General features: G+C 45.0%; 1 protein-coding gene across 3 annotated transcripts in view; it reads left to right on the forward strand.

Moving 5' to 3' along the window:
• Positions 1-22367, forward strand: part of rhobtb3 (Rho related BTB domain containing 3) — a 130947-nt gene that overhangs the window by 108360 nt on the left and 220 nt on the right. The window contains exons 10-11 of one of the 3 annotated variants that reach the window (XM_078565482.1): positions 7222-7388; positions 15643-15772. In XM_078565482.1, the coding sequence (XP_078421608.1) occupies positions 7222-7388; positions 15643-15732 (257 nt within the window). In that variant the 3' untranslated portion in view covers positions 15733-15772. Of the gene's footprint in view, positions 1-7221; positions 7389-15642; positions 15773-20566; positions 21754-22367 lie in introns of those variants that run through there. The other 2 variants (XM_078565499.1, XM_078565491.1) reach the window with 2 other exon arrangements.

A 22367-nucleotide genomic window follows, 5' to 3' on the forward strand; every position in this document is an offset into this window, starting at 1 on the left:
CCAGAGACTTTGCCGCGATTGCTGGTTTCCCCTGCATCCAGGGTGCTATAGGCTGTGGCCATCAGGGTGCCAGCGGGTGAGCCCGGTGCCTTCGTCAACAGGAAGGGCTTCCACTCCATGAACGTGCAGATAGTGTGTGATCACAGGATGCTGATTCTACAAGTCTGTGCAAGGTACCCAGGCAGCTCCCATGACGCTTACATCCTGAGACTCCCAGGTACTGGGGCTCTTCAGTTATCCAGCCCGGCTGGATGGATGGCTGCTGGGTGACAAGAGCTATTCCCTCAAAAGGTGGCTCATGACGCCTCTCTGCCATCCAAGAACAGAGGCTGAGCAGCGGTACAATAGGAGCCACGCCTCCACAAGGGGTGTGGTAGAGAGAACCATCGGTCTTCTCAAGATGCGCTTCCGATGCCTGGACCGTTCAGGGGGCGCACTGCAATACCCCTCAGATTGTGTGTCACTGATAATGGTTGCATGTTGCGCTCTCCACAATCTGGCACTGGGAAGGGGCGATGCAGTGGAGGAAGATGATGTTGATGCAACTGCTCTGGCAGCTGACAATGGGTCCAGTAGTGAGTCCGAGGATGAGCATGGTCAGGGGAAAGCTGAGGGGATAGACGCTGACCTGGGCAACCTCCAGGGAGGCAGGGACACCTGGGAGGCTTTGATCCAACACCCCTTCAGCTAGCCTACCAAATAAGAACCACCACCACATGCCAGAGGTGCAGGCTCCACACTCGATACCTGATAGGAACATTTGCTTGGTGAACAATAAGCACTATGTGCCACTTCAATAAAGTTCAATGAGAAATAAGTCACTCATAACATCATGGGTTACCCTGCGCCTGCAGAACTAATGAGGCACCCAGAGGCTTGTTGAACAGAAACACATTTAATGATGTGGTGCCTGGCATATATAATACAAATTAAATTGATAGGTGTTCACACCTAATAATAATTACCGTAAAAGTGAGGGAAAAAATATCACCAGTGATAAGCCCGTGTTGTGCTTAAGGTGCTTTAAGTTTTTGCCTGCGGGTCCTACGTCTAGGTGCTCCCCCCTCGCTGGCACTGGCATTGGAGACAGCCTGCTCACTCTGCTGTCCTGTTGGCATTGATGATCTTGGTGGGCATCCTCTGGTGCGTGGAGCCTGTGCTGGCCCCGCCTGGGAGGGAACGGCCAGTGCCACGGCTGGCATCTCCCCAATCACCGCAGCCTCATCGGATGCCATGGTCACTGGCAGAGGGGCAGAGGAGCTGCTGCCGTCATCGGAGCACCCTGAGAGGAGCCCGCAGAGACAAAAAGCAGTTCGTGCATCACTGTCAGGTCGCTTAGAACCTCCCTGATCACGATTGATGGACGGGCACCTGGCTGGGATACTGGGTACCCAATCCATCTCCCACACTGACAGTGACCACCTGAGGTCATTGCCAGTGTGAGGGTTTGCAGGTCCGAGCGCATCCCCAGGAACCCCTGATTCAGCTCCTGGAGGAGCCTCTCCATGAGAGTTGGCACCCTCTCCTTGGAGGAGGCAGTGCGCTCGGCCATGAGGGTCATTGCATTGTTCATGCTCCGCATGGACTCCTCCATCACGGAGACCATGCCACGCATTCCCTCATGTATCTCCGCCAGATCCTCCCACACACCCCGCTGGACTTCCAGCATCTGCTGCCTCGGGGACGACTCCAGAGGCACATCATCAGCCACCAACTGGGCATGTTCCTGGTCCCCAGGAGTCCTCTGACTGCCGGCGCCCTGGGCACTCTCTGCTTCTGCCTGCACCTCAAGCGAGTGTGAAGTGGCCTCACCACTGTGCACTAAGATGCCATCCGACGATTTAATGCCCACCGAGGTGCTGGTATCTGCACTGGTGCCTGCCTGGCTGAAGGGGTGTGAGACTGATGCGTTTCTATGGTCTGTGTCCTCTGGGGTGAGTGGCAGGCCTTCAGGCTCCGGACCCTGATGGGCTGCTGGTGAGCCTTAAAGGAAGAACAAAGACATGTCATTAGTTGAAGTCATTTCACTGTTACTGTGCATGCCTGGCACATGGATCAGGGTGCCCTCGTCTTTCCATTATCAATAGGGATTCCATGTTCGAGGCTCACATCAATACAGAGACCACAGTGGAATGGTTGCTATTACAGACATTCTGACCTCAGTGCACTGCACTCTTACCTCCCTGTGATGTCCCAAACTCACCGCGACCGGTTGACCTAGGCGCATGGCGCCTCTCCAGCTCCAGGGCTTCCTGCTCGTATCTACACAAGATTAGTAGGTGGGGCGGTCCTCCGTCAGTCCACAACCTCTCGGCATTGTTATGGGTTGTCTTCTCCTGAAAGGAGAGAGTAGCATTTACTAGTCCATCCTGTACCTGCATTGCCATTGCAGCCTGGCCAACCCCACCTGAGGAATACCTCATGGGCTCATCCGATTCGTGACCCTGGAGCCGCAAGACACTCATTCCAAGCAGCCAGGGCTCACCCCGTTGCCCAGATACTACCTCATTGACATTTGCCACTAACACTCTAAGAACCCGGAGGCCTGAGGGGGAGGAGGGCAGTGGTGGGGGGTGCTCCTAACTGCTGTGCTAAGCGGATCACGCCAACATGGTACTCACACTTCCCGATCGCAGGAGATCATTGAAGCACTTACAGCACTGCACCCATGTGCGCCTCACCGCATCACGGGAGCTCACCCTGGATGCCACCTCCTCCCGGGCATTTTTGGTGTGGTGGGTGGGCCTCTCCTCCCGTCCCTGGGGAGAAGTATATCTCGGTGTGCTGCCACCTCCTCCAGGAGGGCAGCAAGACACTCATCAGAAAAACACGGGGCTGACTGCCCCACTGACCTGCCCTCCTGCCTGCCGTGTTCAGCACTGAGGTTCTCCATACCGAGGATCCTCCGAGTCATTAGCAGCCTTCGTATGGCTACTATGGCCGCTTTTGAATCAGCCGCCCAGTCGTTATTGGACCCGGTGGACATTGAGCTCCTGCCCCCACCCGCCCCTTCTCGCTATTGCCGCTGTTGCGTCTTGCACTGGGCAGGCCTTACTTGGCCCGCCTGGGTAAAATGATGGTGTGGAGCTGATAGTGGACGGCGGTCGGGTTCCCGACTACTCCTGCCAAGCCCACCCGAGGAATGTAAAGTTCTGGCCATTAAGTATTCTGGCTTTGCCCTGCACCTCCAAATATACATCACCCTCTTTATTTGTAATAGGCCCCGTCCCACATCTTTCTACCCACTTACTATTTACACGCTGGTATGAGATTTTAGGATTTCATTTTATGTTAACTGCCATTCTATCCTCACATTCTCTCTTTGCAAGTTGTATTTTCCTCTTTACTTCCCCTTTCAACCTATTGTATTTGGCCTGGTTCTCACTTGAAGAATTCACCTGACCTGAATCGTACACCCTCTTTTTTAATTCATCATATTCTCTAGCTCCCTCAACATTGAAGGAGCCTGCCTTTGGCTCCCTTCTTCAAGTATAGCAGATGACATCTCATTGGAAGTTTAAGGAAAGATCCAGTATAGCAATAGCGACAGTGTATCTGATGGGACATGCTGTACAAGGCCATCAAAGGCCACATGTGTGCCTCGGCTGGGATCCTGAAGCTGGCTTCACTGCTGTATGTGCTGTCTGAGCAAGGCAGACACCTTGCACATGCTTGTGAGGGTGCAGGTGCCTGCCACTGATACATAAATGAGGATCTTCTCCCTGACCTCAAAAAAATCTCCCAGGGTTAGTGATGGTGATTCCCAGCTTGGGTGATCCCAGCATAATTACTGGGATTGTAGGCCTGTGCATTTTCACAGAATCACAGAATTTTAATGCCACAGGAGGCCATTCTGCCCATTGTGTCTGCACCAGCTCTCTAAATGAGCATTATGACCTAGTGCCATTGCCTTCCCTTTCCCTACATCCCTGCACATTGTTCCTATTCAAATAATAATCGAATGCCCTCTTGAATGCCCCGATTGAGCCTGCTCCACCACACTTCCAGGCAGTGCATTCCAGACCTGAACCGCTCGTTGTGTGAAAAAGTTTTTTCTCACGTCACACTTGCTTCTTTTGCAAATCACTTTAAGTTTGTGCCCTCTCGTTCTTGATTCTTTTTCAGTGCTTAAGATGGGACCTTTATATCAAAAATGTTATTGAAAATATACGTAATTATATTAATTTGCTTTAAATCAATGTATCTTTATGGGATGACTTTCATTTTTCACATAAGCAAAGATTTATTTTGTGAGTATTGTAGGGTGGCTGAGTTGTACTATTAATGATAGAGTAGATCTGCAGGCACTTCTTGGATGGGAGCTTATAAGTTTATTTACAATATACTCAGCAGCAGCTACACGTGTGCTTTCAACTCCAACTCTATCTCTACACTAACTGCTGAGGTAGCCCGCGCTACTCTTCTATTGGTTATTACAGATCATGTGACCTTGCCTAACATATTATTCTTAAATGTACATTACACACTAAATAAAACCATAAGTACTACATTCCTCCTCCTTTAACTCAGCTATACACATATTTACAAGTACATATTTTTCAAGGCAACATAATATTTACACTGGGTAAGGAATTTACAAGCTCAGTCTTTCAGGTGGCTTCCTGGTACGTGTGGAACGTCGCAGCTCCACAACTTCAGATTCTTTTGTCAGGAATCTCCTTTTCTGGAGTTGCCTGAACATCAGGTGCATCAGTGGGCACTTGCAGTTCTGTATCCTGAACTCTTACAGAAATAACAGACATGTCAGTCCTGGCTTGAGTATCTTCAACAAGAAACGCAGACCCGGTCATGATCACTGATGGAACCATATCTTGGTGATTTGTCTCTCCCTTCCTTAAATGATCCACATGTTTACGGGTGATCTGGCCTTCCACCTCCATGTGATAAGATTGAGGTCCAGTCACCGCACTTATTTCACACTTTGGTCCTTCCCCAAAGTTCTTCACATTTACCTGCTCTCCCATGGTAAATTTTCTTTCATGACTATGCCAGTTGTGCAGAGTTTTCTGGCTTCCTTGACTCCTTTCCACCCTCCCCTTTAAATTCAGCATTATTAAGCTCAATCTCGTCCTGAGACAGCATTTCAACGATTACTCCGCAGGTGTAACTCCTGTTGTTGTGTGAGGGGTAGTCCTATAATGAAAAAGGTTGCCAAGGAATCGCCAGTTAGCTTTTTCATGCCTGCCTTGAACATTTGAACTGCCTTTTCAGCCAGTGCATTTGAGGAAGGGTGGTACGGTGCAGTTTTCACATAAGTGATATCGTTGAGACTGATAAACCATTGAAACTCAGCACTCATAAATGCCGTGCCGCTATCGGAAATTACTACTTCTGGTAGTCTGTGAATGACAAAATTCTGACATAGTTTCTCAATTGTAGCGGCCGACGTTGGTGACTTCACCTCATATACGCCCAACCATTTTGAATGGGTGTCGACAATGAGCAAAAACATTGTTCCCAGGAAAGGTCCAAAGTAGTCAATGTATAAACGCACCCAGGGTCTACCTGGCCACTCCCGAGGGTGTAACGGAGGTGTCACTGGCAACTTTTGCAGTTGCTGACGTTGCACACAGTGTGTTACTAAAGTTTCTATTTTGCCATCCATCCCAGGCCACCATAGATAGCTGTGTGCTATGGTCTTCATTCAGGAAATTCCTGGATGGGCATTGTGTAGTTCAATTAAAAGCGACTCCCTTCCCTTTGGAGGAACTATCACTCGTGTTCCCCACAATAAGGTGCCATCCTGTCTGGTTATTTCATGTCTTCTGTTGAAGTACGGTTTCATTTCGTCAGACATGGGCTCTTGTAGCCAACCATGTAGCACTTGGTCTCATACTTGAGATAGGACTGGGTCCCGACTTGTCCAGTCTCTGATCTGTCAAGCACATAATGGTGAGGAACCTAAGAAATTTAACAGCAAAGCAAGTTCTGTGGAACTGGGACATGCTCATCATTTTCTTGTAAAGGCAAACGACTAAGGGCATCGGCGTTTGCGATTTGATTGCCAGGCCTATGTACAAAAGTGTATTCACGTGCTGCCAGAATTAAAGCCCGTTGCTGTATTCTTGCTGAGGCTATGGGTGGAATAGCCTTGTCCTCACTAAACAACCCTAGCAATGGTTTGTGGTCTGAAACAATTGTAAAATGATGGTTGTGTACGTACTGGTGAAATTTCTTGACACCAAAGATGATGGACAGGCCCTCTTTTTCTATCTGCGAGTATCCCTTTTCTGCCGTGGTGAGCGTTCTTGATATGTAACCTATTGGCCGTTCCGTGCCTTCGTCCATCCAATGAGAGAGCACTTCTCCCACTCCGTAGGGAGATGCGACACATGTCAGCACCAACTCTTTCATCTGGTTATAATGCACTAATAGATTTGACGGGTGCAACAATTGTTTCACCTTTATGAAAGCATCTTTTTGGGGTGTCTCCCAAGACCAACATTGGTTCTTTTTGAGTGGAGAATGCAGGGGAGCCAGCACTGTAGATGAATTGGGTAAGAACCGCCCATAATAGTTGATCATGCCTTGGAATGATTTGAGATCTGAGGCATTATTTGGCGCAGGTGCCTCTCTTATGGCTCTCATTTTCTCCTCAATCTGGTGCAGGCCCTGTGAATCTACCCGGTGATCCAAAAAGATTACCTCCCTCTCTTGGAACATGCACTTTTCTTTCTAGTGCAGACTTTAACCTCAGCCTTCTTTTTGACTTCACTGTTGGCCAGGCTTCTCTCAGATGCAAGCTCAACTTGTCTGAGCAACTACATGTGTGCTTTCAACTCCAACTCTATCTCTACACTGACTGCTGAGGTAGCCCGCGCTACTCTCCTATTGGTTACTACAGATCATGTGGTCTTTCCTAACAAGTATTATTCTTAAATATACATTACACACTAAATAAAACCATAATTACCACAGTGAGCAATGTCATGTAATTGTAAACCTGAACAAACAGGTTTGTGATTTGATTACAATCAATACACAAATGAACTCTCCTCCTAATTTTGGAGTTCTCTAATGACTTCTAAACTTGGAAGTTGAGAGAGACAAGTAATAAAATCACTGTTTTGCACCTGTGACTCATTTGTACTTAATAACTGAACATTAACATGATCAAGATAAGAACTATGACAAAAGTGTCAAGAGACTGAAGGAAATCTAAGAAAATGTAATTTATTTATCTAACTTTCTTTTTTCCAGCCAGCATTCTTCAAGCCATGGCTCTTTTAGTATGTGCAGAAATGTATCAAATACATAGACTACAGCAGATATGTGAATCATACATTGTCACGCAGTTACAGAGCATGCCTAGTAGAGAACTTGTATCAACCAACCTCAGCATTGTCAACTTGTATAACAAGGCCAAGGTAAGCCTATATTTAGGTAACTGCAATGTGTCTCTGTCACTTACAGTGCATTATAGCCTATTTGAAAATGAAATATTGAAGTGATTTTTTAAAAATAGGGTTTGATCTCATAGGAACCTAACAGCATATGCTCAAATTGCTACTTGCTACTTCAGTTGAATAATAAGCAAAGTAGTTAGAAAAACGGGTTCTGAAATGAATCTCACATGTGACTATTTGTAATAAGGCTGGTGATGGTCTCTAAGACCAACACCTGAAATACAGTATGTTTTTGATATTTCAAAGTCATTTTGTACTGAAAATTTTTATCCGTTAATTTATGCTGTTTAAATTACATTTCACAGAAAATTGGTAACTTTGTGCTGACAGAATTTACGAGATAATTTGAAATTGTGGATAGAAATTGGATGGGGATGCAAAACGGGTGATATTGCATCTGCACCAGTTTCACGCCATGCTCAAAATTCATATTTCTGTTTTCTAGTCTTTAACTCAAATTTACCCAATCGACATCCTTCCTCCAGCCTTTTAAATTAGCCCTCTTCCAGTTAAGTATCTTTAACCTAGATTGCTCCTTCTCCATTACTAATCTAAATGTTACAACATTATTATTTCCGAAATGCTCCCTGCTATGACATTTTGCACTTAACCCACTTCATTTCCTTGGACTAAATCCAGCAATACTTCCTTCCTTATTGGACGAGAAATACAAATCAAGAAATTTCTCCTGAACACACTTTGCAAATTCCTCTCCTTCTCTGCCTTTTACATAATCACTGTCCCATTCACTATTGGGGTAGTTGAAGTCTCCCATTTATTACCATCCAATCGTTCTTGCACCTCTCAGTAATTTCCTTGCAAATTTGCTCCTCCATCTTCTTCCACTATTTGATGGCTTATACAATACACCAAATGGCGTAATAGCTCCTTTATTGTTTCTCAACTCTAACCAAATTGATTCTGTCTTTGACTCCTAAAGGAGGTTTCCTCTTTCTAGCACAGTAATATTTTCCTGAATCAAAACTGTGACCACTCCTTCTTTCTTTCTTTCCTTCTTTATCTTTCCTGAATACCTTGTACCCACAGAATCCCAAACTTGTTACAGTGCAGAAGGAGGCCATTTGGCTCATTGTGTCTGCACCGGCTTTCTGAATGGGCAACTTACTTAATGCCATTCCCCAACTTTCTCCCCATAACATCAGAAGGTTCCCTGAGGAAATAATCCAGCTGAACCCAGGCATATTAAGCATGCAACCCTCCCACTTTTTAAAACCAGGGGCAAGATTTATTGGTTGGCGATCACGGCAGCTCTGCAGCCAGTTAATGCTCCGAGAAGGGAGCAGCCGCGGGAGGCAGGCCCTGGAGAGAGGTGGGCCCTTGAGGGAGGCGCCACCACCCCTCCCCCACCCCCACCCCCCCAACTGCCATGCCCAAGAGCCGAGCAGGATGACTTGATGGGCTTCCCCCGCCCCTGAACTTCTGCCAGCCTCAAAATTGCAGCCATCTGGGAAGCAGCCCTTAAATGGTCAATAATTGGCAGGTGGGAGGGCCACCTGGGTAATTTTATGGGCCCCCCCAACCCCCGTCTACAAACCCACTGGCGGGGAACCATAAAATTCTGCTCCAGGTCCAGTTATCACCACAACACTATATTCCCACTTGGCTGTTTACACCTAGAGTTCACCAACCTTATTAACTGTATTTTGTGCATTTACACACATGCACACCAAACCTAATTTTGACCTTGTTGTATTTTCCATCATCCCAGCTAATTTTGTATTATTCTAAGTCTGTCTCTCACAGTCTTCTGTACACTTTGTTTCTACTTTTTAATACAAATTCTTCCAATAATTTAATAAGATACCATCTATTTGAATTTGGATCCAGCCAAAGGACTGCACAGGGACAAACCACCTGGCTTAGAACTAAAGTGGGGGAAATCAAAAAAAAAAAATCCTATTTGTGGTGCACATTCCTCAGGGAACCTCATGATTGGCCATTGTCAAGGAGACCCCAGGAATGAACAGTGTACAGTTTAGAACCAAAGTACTTGCCAACAGCCCACGAAAAGCACAAAACAAAATTATTTAAGGTGCAGCTTTGGTGGATGTCTCCACACAACTGCACATTATACAAACTACAAAACATGGAAGAGTTACAGAGCTACAATCTTTTCCATGCCCCTAGCCAAACTGTTCCAATACAACTACAACACTGGTATCTACTCGGCTATGTGGAAAATTGCCCAGGTATGTCCTCTACACAAAAAGCAGGATGAATCCAATCTGGCCAATTACTGCCCCATCAGTCTACTCTCAATCATCAGTAAAGTAATGGAAGGGATCATCAACAGTGCTATCTAGTGGCACTTGCTTAGCAATAACCTGCTCACTGACGCACAGTGTGGATTCTGCCAGGGCTACTCAGCTCCTCACCTTTTTACAGCCTTGGTTCAAACATGGACAACAGAGCTGAACCCTAGAGGTGATGTGAGAGTGACTGCCCTTGACATCAAGGCAGCATTTGACCGAGTGTGGCATCAAGGAGCCCTAGCAAAACTGGACTCAATGGGATTCAGGGGGAAAACTCTCCGTTGGTTGGAGTCATACCTAGCACAAAGGAAGGTGGTTGTGGTTGTTGGAGGTCAGTCATCTCAGCTCCAGGACATCACTGCAGGATCTCCTCAGGATAGTGTCCTAGTGTCCCAACCATCTTCAGCTATTTCATCAATGACCTTCCTTCCATCATATGGTCAGAAGTGGGGATGTTCGCTGATGATTGGCAACACTACCAGCTGGAAGTTCCCTTCCAAGCCACTCACCATCCTGACTTGGAAATATATCGCCATTCCTTCACTGTCATTGGGTCAAAATCCTGGAACTCCCTCCCTAACAGCAACGTAGGTGTACCTACACCACAGGAACTGAGGCGGTTCAAGAAGGCAGCTTACCACCACCTTCTCAAGGGTAATTAGAGATGGGCAAATAAATGCTGGCCTAGCCAGTGACGCCCACATCCTGTAAGTGAATAAAAAACCCTGAAACCCTGAGAGCCAAACTTCAGATTAACACAAATAATAATTATCTGACATATAGAGAAGCATATTATATGAATGTAATATGTTAAGAGATTTAGAAACATAAAGAGAAAAGGTCTAGTGATTAATGATATGAAAGCAGAAAATGTTAGAAATACTCAGCAAGTCAATCAGCAGTTGTGGACAAAGAAACAGAGTTAACGTGCCGATGGGGGCAGGGGTGTAGTGCTGCCGGAGGGCACCGGAGCACCACTCTGGCACCTCCAACCAGGCCCAGAGAGAGGAGGCTGCTGACGGTTCCAAACACTGGGGCCCGGGCATGGTGTTTTACACAGAGTTCTCGTCATCCGCACTGAGCAGCCAGCGCTTAGCGCCTGACAGACCGGCTTTAAAATAATTGGAACTTTTGGGCTGCGAATTCCGATTTTATTAAAGCCGGTCTGTCATGCCAATTTCACTCGCTGCTGCGGGGGAGGTTGGGGGGGGCGGGTGGAGAGGGGGGGTTAGGGGGTGGGGTGGGGAGGGGGTAGGGAGGAGGGAGGTTTGGGGGGAAGGGAGTGGGGTGTTGCGGGGAGGGGAGTGGGGTGTTGGGGTGAGGGGAGTGGGACTGTTGGGGAGGTTGGGAGAGTGGTGGGGGCAGAGGTTGGAGTGGGTTGGGATGGAGGGAGATGTTGGAGGAAAGGGCAGGTGTGTAGTGCTGCCAGAGTGCACTGGAGCGCTGCTCTGGCACTTTCCATTTAAAGGCTTGAATATTCAACGCTGGATGGTCAACTCTCCTTTGCTGATTGGCCATCTGTTATATGCCCCACTTGATTTTTCTTTCCACTGATTTCAGTGGAATCCACTCTATTAATTGTCTGACTGGATTCTCAGTCTGTAATATTGGTGTTGATTTTAATCCTCACTGCCTCCAATATTGAAGCTCCTTGTTTCCAGGAGTAACACATGCAGGGGGATTTGGCTCATTGATGGCAACAACCTGAGCTGGAGGAAAATCCTCTCTCAACTATGTGGGGCTGTGTGACTTGTGGCACAGAGGCGGCTGGCGTGTGGACCAGGTTGAATGGATTCTACCTGCATTATTATGTAGGGCACAAGGGAAAGTTTGGCCATGAGTTCTTGGAGTTTGAGTTCAAGTCGGACAGTAAGAGTTGAGGTATCCAGAGCTCGCGTTGTGGCTGTGAATCTGGGCCAGGGGAGGCTAAGAGATGGCGGAAGGATGGCCGAGCCCAGGGTCCCGGGTCTCACACTGCTGTTACTGAGAGTCTCGGAGTCATTGTGCGGCAGCAGCAACAGCATTAACCCTCCTGTAAGCTCCCTGACTGTAAAGAAAAACAAGCCTTACAACTCCCTGCGCACAGCTTTCTCCTAAACAGGCATTTCAGGATCTTTGCAGCTCGAGGTTCCCAGGATCTAAAGCAGCATTAATATCTCCAAACGTCCTGCTGCGTTTGCCTACTGAACATGAATTCCTTGGCTGTGATGGCCTGAGGATGTAAGACATGGTGTAGTCTTTGTATTCCCTGCTGGCAGCTTTACATGGAATTTACAGCACAGAAACAGGCCATTTGGCCCACCTCATCTATGTTGGTGTTTATGTTCCACACAAGCCTCCTCCCATTCTTCTTGCTCACACTATCAGGGTAACTGTCAGCTTTTTTCTTCCTCAGGTGTTTGTCAAGTTCCTTAAACGTATCTGTACTAGAATCAGAATGGTTACAGCACAGGAGGAGGCCATTCAGCACATTGCCTCTGTGTCAGTTCTCTGCAACAGCAACTCAGTTAGTCCTACTCGTCCACCTTTTCCCTGTAGCCCTGTAAAATCTTTTCTCTTCAGATAATTATCCAGTTCCCTTTTGAAAACTGCAATTGAATCTGTCCCCACTGTACTTTCAGGGCAGTGCATTCCAGATCCAAACCACGTTTTGCATTTTCCCTCATGCCGCCTCTGGTCCTTATGTTAATCAACTAAGGGTTCTTGACCTTCTGTCGATGGGAACAGTTTCTCCCCATTTACTCTATCCAGAGTCCTCATGATTTTGAACACGTCCAACGAATCTTTCAACCTTCTCCAAGGAGAACAGCCCCAACTTCACCAATCTATCCACATAACAGAAATTTCTCATCCTCGCCACCATTCTTGTAAATCTTTTCTTCACCCTTTCTAAAATCTTCACATCCTTCCTGTTGAGGACGAACCAGTATTTTATGAAGGTCCATAGCTTACTTGCTTTTGTACTCTGTGCCCCTATTTATAAAACCAAGGATTCAGTATAATTTATTAACTGCTTTATCAATCTGCCCTGTCATTTTCAATGATTTATGCACATATACACCCAGGTCCCTCAACTCCTGCATTTCCTTTAGAATTGTATCCTTTTTATTATGTCATCTCTCCTTGTTCTTCTGACCAAAATTAAATTTAATCTCCCACGTGTTTGTCCATTCCACCAGTCTGTCTATATCCCCTTGAAGTCTATCACTATCCTCCTCACAGTTCATAATACTTCCAAGTCTTGCATCATCTTTAAATTTTGAAACTGTGCCCTGTACACCCAGGCCTATGTTATTAATAGAAATCAAGAAAAGCCCCTCTATATACCATTCCCCAGTCAGAAGTAAGTAATGTTTTCTGTAATTCATGGTTTTACAATAATTAAACTGTTGCATAATGAAATTCCAGCTATACTAAAGATTAATGATTCAAAATGCCACATGGTTCGAAATAAAATGTCTACCGGCACTGATATTTTTCACTTAAAAAGCATAGTTTGACTGGCCAGAATTTTCGGGTCGGCAAGCGGGGGCGGGGCCTGCTTGCCGACGAGCAAAATGACGCGCAGTGGTGTCAGGTGTGCGTTCCAACGTAACTGCGCGTCATTCAGATTTTCAGTTCGGCAGCCGAACTGTCAAAGGCCTATTAAGGCCATGTAAATATCAATTAAAACAATAAACGGAGCTGCCTGCCCAGCCTTAAGGTTGGCGGGCAGGCGAAGAGCTCAGGCGGCCTTCGCATTTATCATGGAACCTCATCCACGGGCGGGATGAGGTTTCATGAAGGTGTTTAAAGTTTTATAAAATTTTTTAATAATATTCATAGATGTGGCCCAGCTGATGTGACACTTTCACATCAGGGGACATGTCTTAATTTTTTTTTTCTTTATTAAGATTTTCATAATTTAAAATAATCTCACTGAGGCAGCTCAGCGCTTCCAGGTGCGCGACACGCTGGGTGGTCCTTAATTGGCCCGCCCACGTAAAATGGGAACAAGTGAGAACAGCTTCTCCCTATCTACTCTGTCCAGCCCCCTCATGATTTTGAACATCTCTATCAAATCTCCTCTCAGCCTTCTGCTCTCCAAGGAAAACAGTCCCAACCTTTCCAATCTATCCTCATAGCTGAAGTTTCTCATCCCTAGAATCATTCTTGTAAACCTCTTCTGCACTCTCTCCAATGTGTTCACATCCTTCCTACAATATGGTGCCCAGAACTGTACACAATACTCCAGCTGAGGTCTAACGAGTATCTTATATAAATTCAGCATAACCTCCTTGCTCTTGTACTCTATGCCCCTAATAATAGAGCCCAGGATACTATATGCTTTGTTAACTGCTCTCTCCATCTGTCCTGCAACATATACACCCAAATCTTTCTGCTCCTGCACCCTCTTCAAAATTTCACCCCTTATTTTATATTGTCTGTCCATGTTCTTCCTACCAAAATGCATCATCTCACACTTCACCGCATTGAACTTCATCTCCACCTATCTGCCCACTCCACAACTTGTCTATGTCCTTTTGAAGTTCCAAACCATCCCCCTCGCAGTTCACAACACTCTCAAGCTTTGTATCATCCGCAAACTTTGAAATTGTCTCCTGCACACAAGATCTAGATCATTAATATATATCAGAAACAGCAAGGGTCCCAAAACCGAGCCCCGGGGAACTCCACTACAAACCATCCTCTAGCCCAAAAAATATTCGTTGACCATTATGCTCTGCTTCCTATTTTTCAGCTAATTTTGTATCCAAGTTGCTACTGTCCCTTTTGTTCCATGAGCAATAACTTGTCTCACAAGTCGCCTATTGTGTCTGTAACATTCACAACGGGAGGTCGGAGCTGCGTGAGAACTGGTGGAGTTTTAATGATTACTGGCAGAATTGGCAATGCTGCTGTTTCCCCTGCTACGGCTTTGCCATTAAGTTTGGATTTCCTGTAGTCAGATGTCTCTGCTCATCATGGGACTGATGCAGTGACGGCTGCTCTCCTGATATTGATGGTGCCCCCATTACTCCCCTGCTCCTCCTACTGCGGCACTCTCACTGGTGACACAATGAGGGCTGCTGGCCCCCCTTGCAGTGGGTTACGCTGTATTCCTCTTCCACCTCCAGAACTCAATGCCATCCCTAATCAGGCAGCTAAGTGGCCAGCTCTTGTAAAAGTAAGCTGGCAGACATGCTGCGGCAGTGAACAGAGCCAGGTGCTGGAAATGGTCCCGTCTCCCAATTATTTTCAAATTTGGGAAAATTCAGGCCAATATTTCAGGTCAATGGCCTTTCATCAGAACTGGCTAGAGATCTAAGAGGTTTTAAGCAGGCACAGAGGCAGTGAAAGGGAAAGGAGGATGGAAAGAACAAAAGTGAAGGCCTGTGATAGGATGGAAAACAGAACTAATTAAATGACAAAAGGAATGATGGGGCAAAGAAAAAAGGTGGTATTGGGACAAGAAATCAAAGATGGGTCTTGAGGAACTGTTAATGGCAACACCAGAACCATTACCAACACCAGATCAGAATCATTGCTCCCATTTTTTTTGGAAAGAAGGTGCTGGTAATATTTCTGAAATGTTAACACTCCATTGATGCTGTCAGACCTGCTGAATATTTCCAGAATTTTGTTTTTATTTCAGAATTCCAGATATCTGGAACATCTTGATTTTGTTTGTGATTTATGATCATTATTTATGATAAGTTACAGCTTTGGAATATACTGTAATTTTTAAAATGAAGTCCACATAATGTAGGCAAGAACTGCCAAAGTTTTATCTATTTTACGGGTATCGCAGTAGCAAAAACATTTGAAATATTTGGCTGAAGACCATGGTAATGGCAGACACTGAGAAAGACTTAAGGGGTCATTTTAAGGATTTATACTTGTGTCACAGGGCTTTGGCTTCAGCATTTCATATGGAGAATTTTGACACTTGCTTCCCACAGAAGGTGGAAAATAGTAGAGGAACAGACCAGAATTCTCTGTATGTGGTCCTGGCCGGTGCTAGGACACAAACTCTTAAGATTATCCCTTAAAAATTGGTGGAAAGCCTGACAGCAAAGCAGAAGAGCATACCAGCTGGCACCCTAGGTACAAGTGAAGGAGTCTATAACTTCAGATCCCAGGGTAATGATGGGTCCATCCAAAACATTCCTGTTGCGTAATAAACAAATTAATATTTAATGTAGTTTGAATTAGAACATTATATATCTGTAGTTTGTTACCAACAATACAACTTGAAGCCTCAAATAGTGGAAATATCAAATAAAGACAGGAGATACACGAGTCATCATTTAGCCTCCAACAGAGAAACATGCATTAATGTTTCAGGTGAGACCCTTCATCAGATGTCGATTGACAGAGCATGGATGTTTTAAAAATAGCTAGATCCTGTAATGGAAAGATTGCAGGCTTCGTATTCTGGGAAAATGAGGTCAAATATTGACTTCAAATTTAGGTAGGGTGTTTTACCAGTCCAATAATGGGAGATCTGTGCTTCCAGTGAAGTCAAAAATTTCATCTGTGCCTCTTACAAATAGTGTAATAAACTTGCATTCCTCCATAGAAGAAAGAAATGTGTGTTAGGTAAACACTGAGTGCAAAATTATCTTCACAGGGCCAGAGGAAAAAGGATTATTCCTCTAGGCTCTACAAGATAAACATTCACCCTTTGAGATTGGTTCCCCTCCCTGATTCACCTGCTTGGCTGAGTCATCTCCAAGCTGCCCAATATTGTGTTCCCTGGAGCTGGCCAGCTGCAACGGGATGCTTATTCAACACTCGCAGCTCACTGGATGCATGGTAGAGGTCTGAATCTGAATTTAGTTCTGGCACAACATAGCAGTTGGAATGACCACATCATCAACTTTGCACTTCTTTAGGCAGAAACTTCTCCAGTATGTCCTAGTATAGTATGCCCTATGAATAGCCTGCCTTGCTGTTGATCATAAAAATAATTATTGGCTGTCATGGGCTGAAATGCAATCTGTGAGCGATAATTTACTTCACTGAGTCTCTTCGGCTGAGTAGGAAAGATTCCCTATTGGCCTGGCACTCCTGATCCCAGTGGAGGAGTCCCAGAGTATTGATGGATGTATCCAAAATACCTCCAGTTTCAATGCACCTACATTTGCTGGACCCGTATGAACACATGTTTCTCATTTAAATCATGGTGTACGATCACCCATTCTGACCACTTATATGGTACAATATACATAACAGTAGCAACCTAGAATGACAAATATTGGTAAGAAAAAAAATCCATCAAATCCAAAGATTGTGAACCAGGCAGTAAAATAGAAACTGTGCATGAAAATGTGAACATTTTTGCAACAGTGCAACAAGAATTTCCTTTTAGGAAGCCTACCTGAGCAGATTAAATCCCAAGATTATTAATAATTAGGCATCAGTTATTGGTAAGATTAAGCATTCTACTTTATTACATACCTCCACAAACTACTTCGGTCCTACATCCAACTTCACCACACACACCCAATACCAGTGAGACGCTATGTCATTGGCGGAGCCTGGTAAAACAGGCTTTTTATGTATCATCAGCAGGTCTGGCAATATCTGTGGAGAGAGAAACAGAGAAGAGAGAAGAGCCATATTTAACCTGAAATGTTAACTCTGTTTCTCTCTCCCAGATACTGCCAGACCTGCTGACTATTTCCAGTACTTTGGCCTGGATTTTGATCCTCAAGGCGGGTAATGGGAATCGGGAAAATTCCTGGCTCAACTTGGCCCGCCCACCTTGGGATAAAGCACCTGCAAAGGCGGAACATTCATTGGCTGGCGGTGGGGTGAGCTGGAGTCAGGCCAGCTAACCAGGGCAAGATATTGGAGGCAGCCGCAGGTGCTGGGTACTGAGGTGGGCAGTTTCGATGACCCCTCAGTCCCCTCAAACTCCCTCAATCCCCGCACACTCCCCATGGCACTTCATGCTCTCCACCCACCCCCTATGTCCCTCATGCCCCCATGCCAAGCAATGCCACTTTACCCACCTCCATGGCCCCCTCATACCTCCATTGCCAACCTGTGGCACTTCTATGTGCAGTGACCCACTATACACTGCATAGAACTAGTAACACCTATAGTGGCAGTAAGATGTAAAAAAAAACTTATTAAAAAGTAATTAATTTATGACTTTCTACTCTGTTGAAAAAAGACATTTCTAAGAAGGCAATAAGAGTGTCAATCGTCCAGTACCTTTAAAGTATCAATAACAGAAACTGCAAGCCCTTGAAACCACTTAACCTTGGGGAGAATTTTCTCTGCATCGGTGGGGGGGGGGGGGGGGGGTTGGGCGGGAGTGTGCTCAGGTGGGCGCACAGCTGATTGCCACACGCAATCGGCAGCACGCCGCCATTTTATGTGGGTGGGCCAATTAAGGCCCACTCAGCGTGATGCGTACCTGGAAGCGCTGAGTGCTCCCTGTGCGGGCGGGGGGGAGTAGGCTGAGTCGGGGCCTGCGTTCTTTCGCGCATGCGCATGAAACAGCGCAGAAATCTCCCTGAGGCACAGAGCTGTCTCAGAGAGATTAGCGTGATTTTTAAAAATTTTAAGTAAAAAAAAAATTTAAGACATGTCCCCTCACCATGAGCTGGGACATGTTTATGAATTTTATTACAAATTTTTATTAAACTTTAAAAACCTTCATGAAACCTCATCCTGCCTGTGGATGAGGTTTCATGATAAATGCAAAGGCCGCCTGGGCTCTTTGCCTGCCCATCAACCTTAAGGTTGGATGGGCAGCTCAGTTAATTATTTTAATTAGTTTTTAAATGGCCTTAATAGGCCTCTGACAGTTCAGCGGGCGCGCAGCCAACTCCGCTGCGCACCGGCGAACTGAAGGTCTGAATGACGCGCGGTGACGTTGGGACGCACGCCCGATGTCCACGTGCATCATTTTACACATCCCGCTCACTGACCCAAAAATTCTGGCCCTTGTTTAAATAAACATTGTGAAATTGACCAGAGAGCCAGAGCTGTCAGTGAAGCAAACATTTCTCACACACAGCTGTTTCAACAAAAGTAATGGTTGGCTGGGCTCTCAGCCAATTATGCATGTGAAGACATGAAAAATAGGAATAATAGAATGATGCAAGTAGAGAAAGAGATTGTGTTTTAAGCTATTTTAATGCTAATGCTCAATGAAAGGCAAAGCAGATCGTCATAACCAGTCTGGCCTGAAGTAGGGGCTTACATTTTAATTTCATAAATACATTTAAAGACATATGACTTCATAAAAATTATGGAATGAAAGCAGGGAGAAGATTAAGTCATTATTAAATTGCATAGCAGTACAGGAATGCATGATTTACTAGATTGAGTTGTTTTAAAAAGTGAATGCAAGTACAACTATGAATTTTATTTGCACTTGTGTGTGTATTTTTTATGTCTGTTTGAGACTTTTGATGATTTTACATGCAGGTTAAATAAACATGAGACACAATAATAATCAATAATTACCCATAATGGCCATCTCTGATCACTTTCTTGCGTCATTCTCCATCCACAACCTCCTTCCATGCCTCAAGTTTACTTCTTTCTACATCTACACCCCAATTTATTTAGAACTGCACTTTCAAAATCTCAACTACCTAGCCTTTGACCCTCTGTTTGCCACAACATTGCTGCAGCTACTGATTTACCAAATCACACCCTTGTCTGCACCTGTAATATCCTAGACCCAATAAAACTATTTCTCTCTCATCCATTCTCCCATTATAGTCTTCATCTCTGTTCCCTTGAGACCAAAGGATGCAGACTTGAAAGGATATGACAACTGGTTTTAGCCATTCACCACTAGATCTAGCTGGATCACATAAAGCCTCAGGTCCTGCTCTTGTCTGCTGCAACTACTCACTATTCCATGATCATCCTGGAATACATAATGCAACGATAAAAACAGTTTCATCTCTTAACTGAAAACCATCTTCTTAAACCTCTCTCCCTGTTCCCTCCCCCCTTATGGAGCTCATGGACTTTGACACTAAAATCAAGACAATCCAATCACATTCCTCTTCCATTAGCCCACTAGGCCAGATTTCCTCTAAAGTTCCCCCTGCCCAAGCCCTGAACTCCCGTCTTTCTCTAATTTCTCTCCTATCTCTCATCTGCCCTCTCCAAGCTCAGCTTCTCCATGAGACCCACCTGCTGCCTCTTTGACACTATTCCCACTAAACAGCTGACTATTATGCATGTGAATAACTTCCAACTCCCCCTCCTGGTTCCCATGTTAGCTGACATTAACGGTTCTCTCATGCCATCGCTCTCTAATTTTGCTGGCATCACTTGTCTGCACAAAACCTGCTCTTGACCCCCATCATTTTTGCGAACTATCGCCCCATCTTCAACCTCCCTCTCCTCCTCAATGTGTTGTCACCTTTCAATGTGTGCCGGAAATCCAAGTTTGAATCTCTCCAATGAGATTTAGGCCTTTGCTACGGTGTTGAATCTGCTCTTATCAAAGTCACAAATGATATCTTACGTGACTATGACAAAGGTAAATTTTTCCTGCTCATCTTTTTCAACCTGTCTGTAGCTTTGACATGGTAGACCACATCATCTTCCTCTAATGCATCTCCACTGTCGTCCAGCTGGATGGGACTGCTCTCACCTGGTTTCTTTCCTAGCAATCTAATTGTAGTCAGCGTATCACTTGAAATGGCTTCTCTTCATGCTCCCTTACCTACTACCTCTCGTGTCCCCCAAGGAGGCATCAACAGGGCACAGAATAACTGCAGGTTAATCCAGACTGATCCCTACCAAATGTCGTATTCTAACTCCTTCACTGTTGCCACCTCAGGAATGTAATGGAGACCATTGGTGATCTGCGCATTTTAATCTGGAATACTTTATTTTCAGTTCCATAATGCTACTAGATTGTCTATCTGGTTACTGCACTTCATTGCCAGCAACTACCTCATCTTCAGTCAGAAGCTGGAATTTCAAGAGCTTTCTGGTAAGATCTTATTTATATGTACACTGTTGTAGAGAAAGCAAGTAAACAATTTTACAAGATTCATAATGACTTTTTCCCTTCTGGTAAGGTAACTCAACATTTTCTTTGGCATACTGCTGCTGCTATTGATGGTCTTAGCCACTTCTCACCTTGTCCTGCGTCCATTAAGATTTTCCCCCATGGTGGGGTAACAGTGCTTTCTTTCACTTCCTGCAACAGCCGCTCAATGGCCTTGTCCTCAAAGCAGGGCATCTTTCTGTGGTCTATTCCCTTCTATTGACCTGTCAATTGCAAAATGATCCATGAAATGATGAACAAAGTAGGTCATCCCCATCCATGTCAGTTTTTGACCTGCACAAGCCACAATATCTTTCACAAGGTATTGCAGCAAGATGTTAATTAAGGGGTAGCTTTGTTGATAATTAGCAAGTGAGACAGGCATAATAAAATGAACAGTGATGTAAAAAGGAAATTTAGAACAAGGAGAATATGATCCAAACTCTATAGGCTTTTGCATATCAAATTTATTTCCTTTGTTTACAATTAAAGTGTTGTTTTACTGCTGGCTGGAGACAGTAGAGCCTCACTATGTAGAGGCCTTTAACTATTAGCAACAGTAGACACAAGCCAATAAAAAGAGTAAGAAATGGGGCCAGATCGAGGTGGATGGTCAGTTGGGTGACTATCTGGAAGAGCAGGGGAGAGATGTCAGACAAGCCATTTTTTTTCCATTATTTGCACATTAGGAGAGCCCAATGAAGGTTTGCCCCAGGCAGGGCCTAGTACAAATAGAAGATACAGCTGAAGTAACCTTTTTACTCCATTTGTCCAGGTTTCTACTGATCTCTTGTTGGCAGGTCAGTTCAGCAGGAACTTTCCCCTCCATAACAATTCCATGAGCTTAAGACATCATGGGTCGCTTTCAACTTTCAATGGCTGGATTGTGCAGATCACCCAATTTCCTCACTGAGGCTGGAGCCATTTTAAATAGACAGGTCTCAGTACGATCAATATGCACAGCAATCTGAGTCAATACTCCTAGGCATCCTGCCGTTCAAGGGTTGGAAATTAGTGCCTCTGATTGTGGGAGAACATTAAGAAAAAAAAATATGCGCACACTGACTGGCTGCAGATAAAAAGATTTGAGGCACCAGGATAAGTATTAATACCCCTAAAATTTTTTCCCCCAGTTTAGAGTGGCTTGCAGTAATGTCTGTAAATGTTGCTGGCCTCTAAGTCTAGTACCAACTTGTGCAGTAACTTATTGATACCTCAAGGTTGTGTTGAGGGTCTCTATCTATCAGCCCCAATTTACACACTTAAATGAAGCTCCAACTCGAAATGAGTGGCCACCTCAAGCCGAATGACAGGGGGAGATTTGCAGCTGTACATAACTGCCCTGCTGACCAAAGAGCTGGTACATTGCTTTCATATTTGGCCTGAAGTGGAAAAGAGGGTGTTCCTGTTTGATTAAACAGGATTTAAAAAAATTAATTTTGCATAATCATTGCTTCCACAAAAAGACTTAAAAACACAGGAATTTTTAAAACTCTAAATGGCAGAAATGAAGGCAAGCATTTATTTGAAATGGCGTGTCTTGGAAGTCCCTTCAGTAATGTAATATCTTACCGTAGGGAACTGCAAATCTTTCATTTAACTAATTAGATAATTATTGTTGTCAAATTAAGCGGCACAGACACTTTT

Source organism: Cetorhinus maximus, chromosome 2, assembly GCF_964194155.1.
Source record: "Cetorhinus maximus chromosome 2, sCetMax3.hap1.1, whole genome shotgun sequence".
Taxonomy (NCBI): domain Eukaryota; kingdom Metazoa; phylum Chordata; class Chondrichthyes; order Lamniformes; family Cetorhinidae; genus Cetorhinus; species Cetorhinus maximus.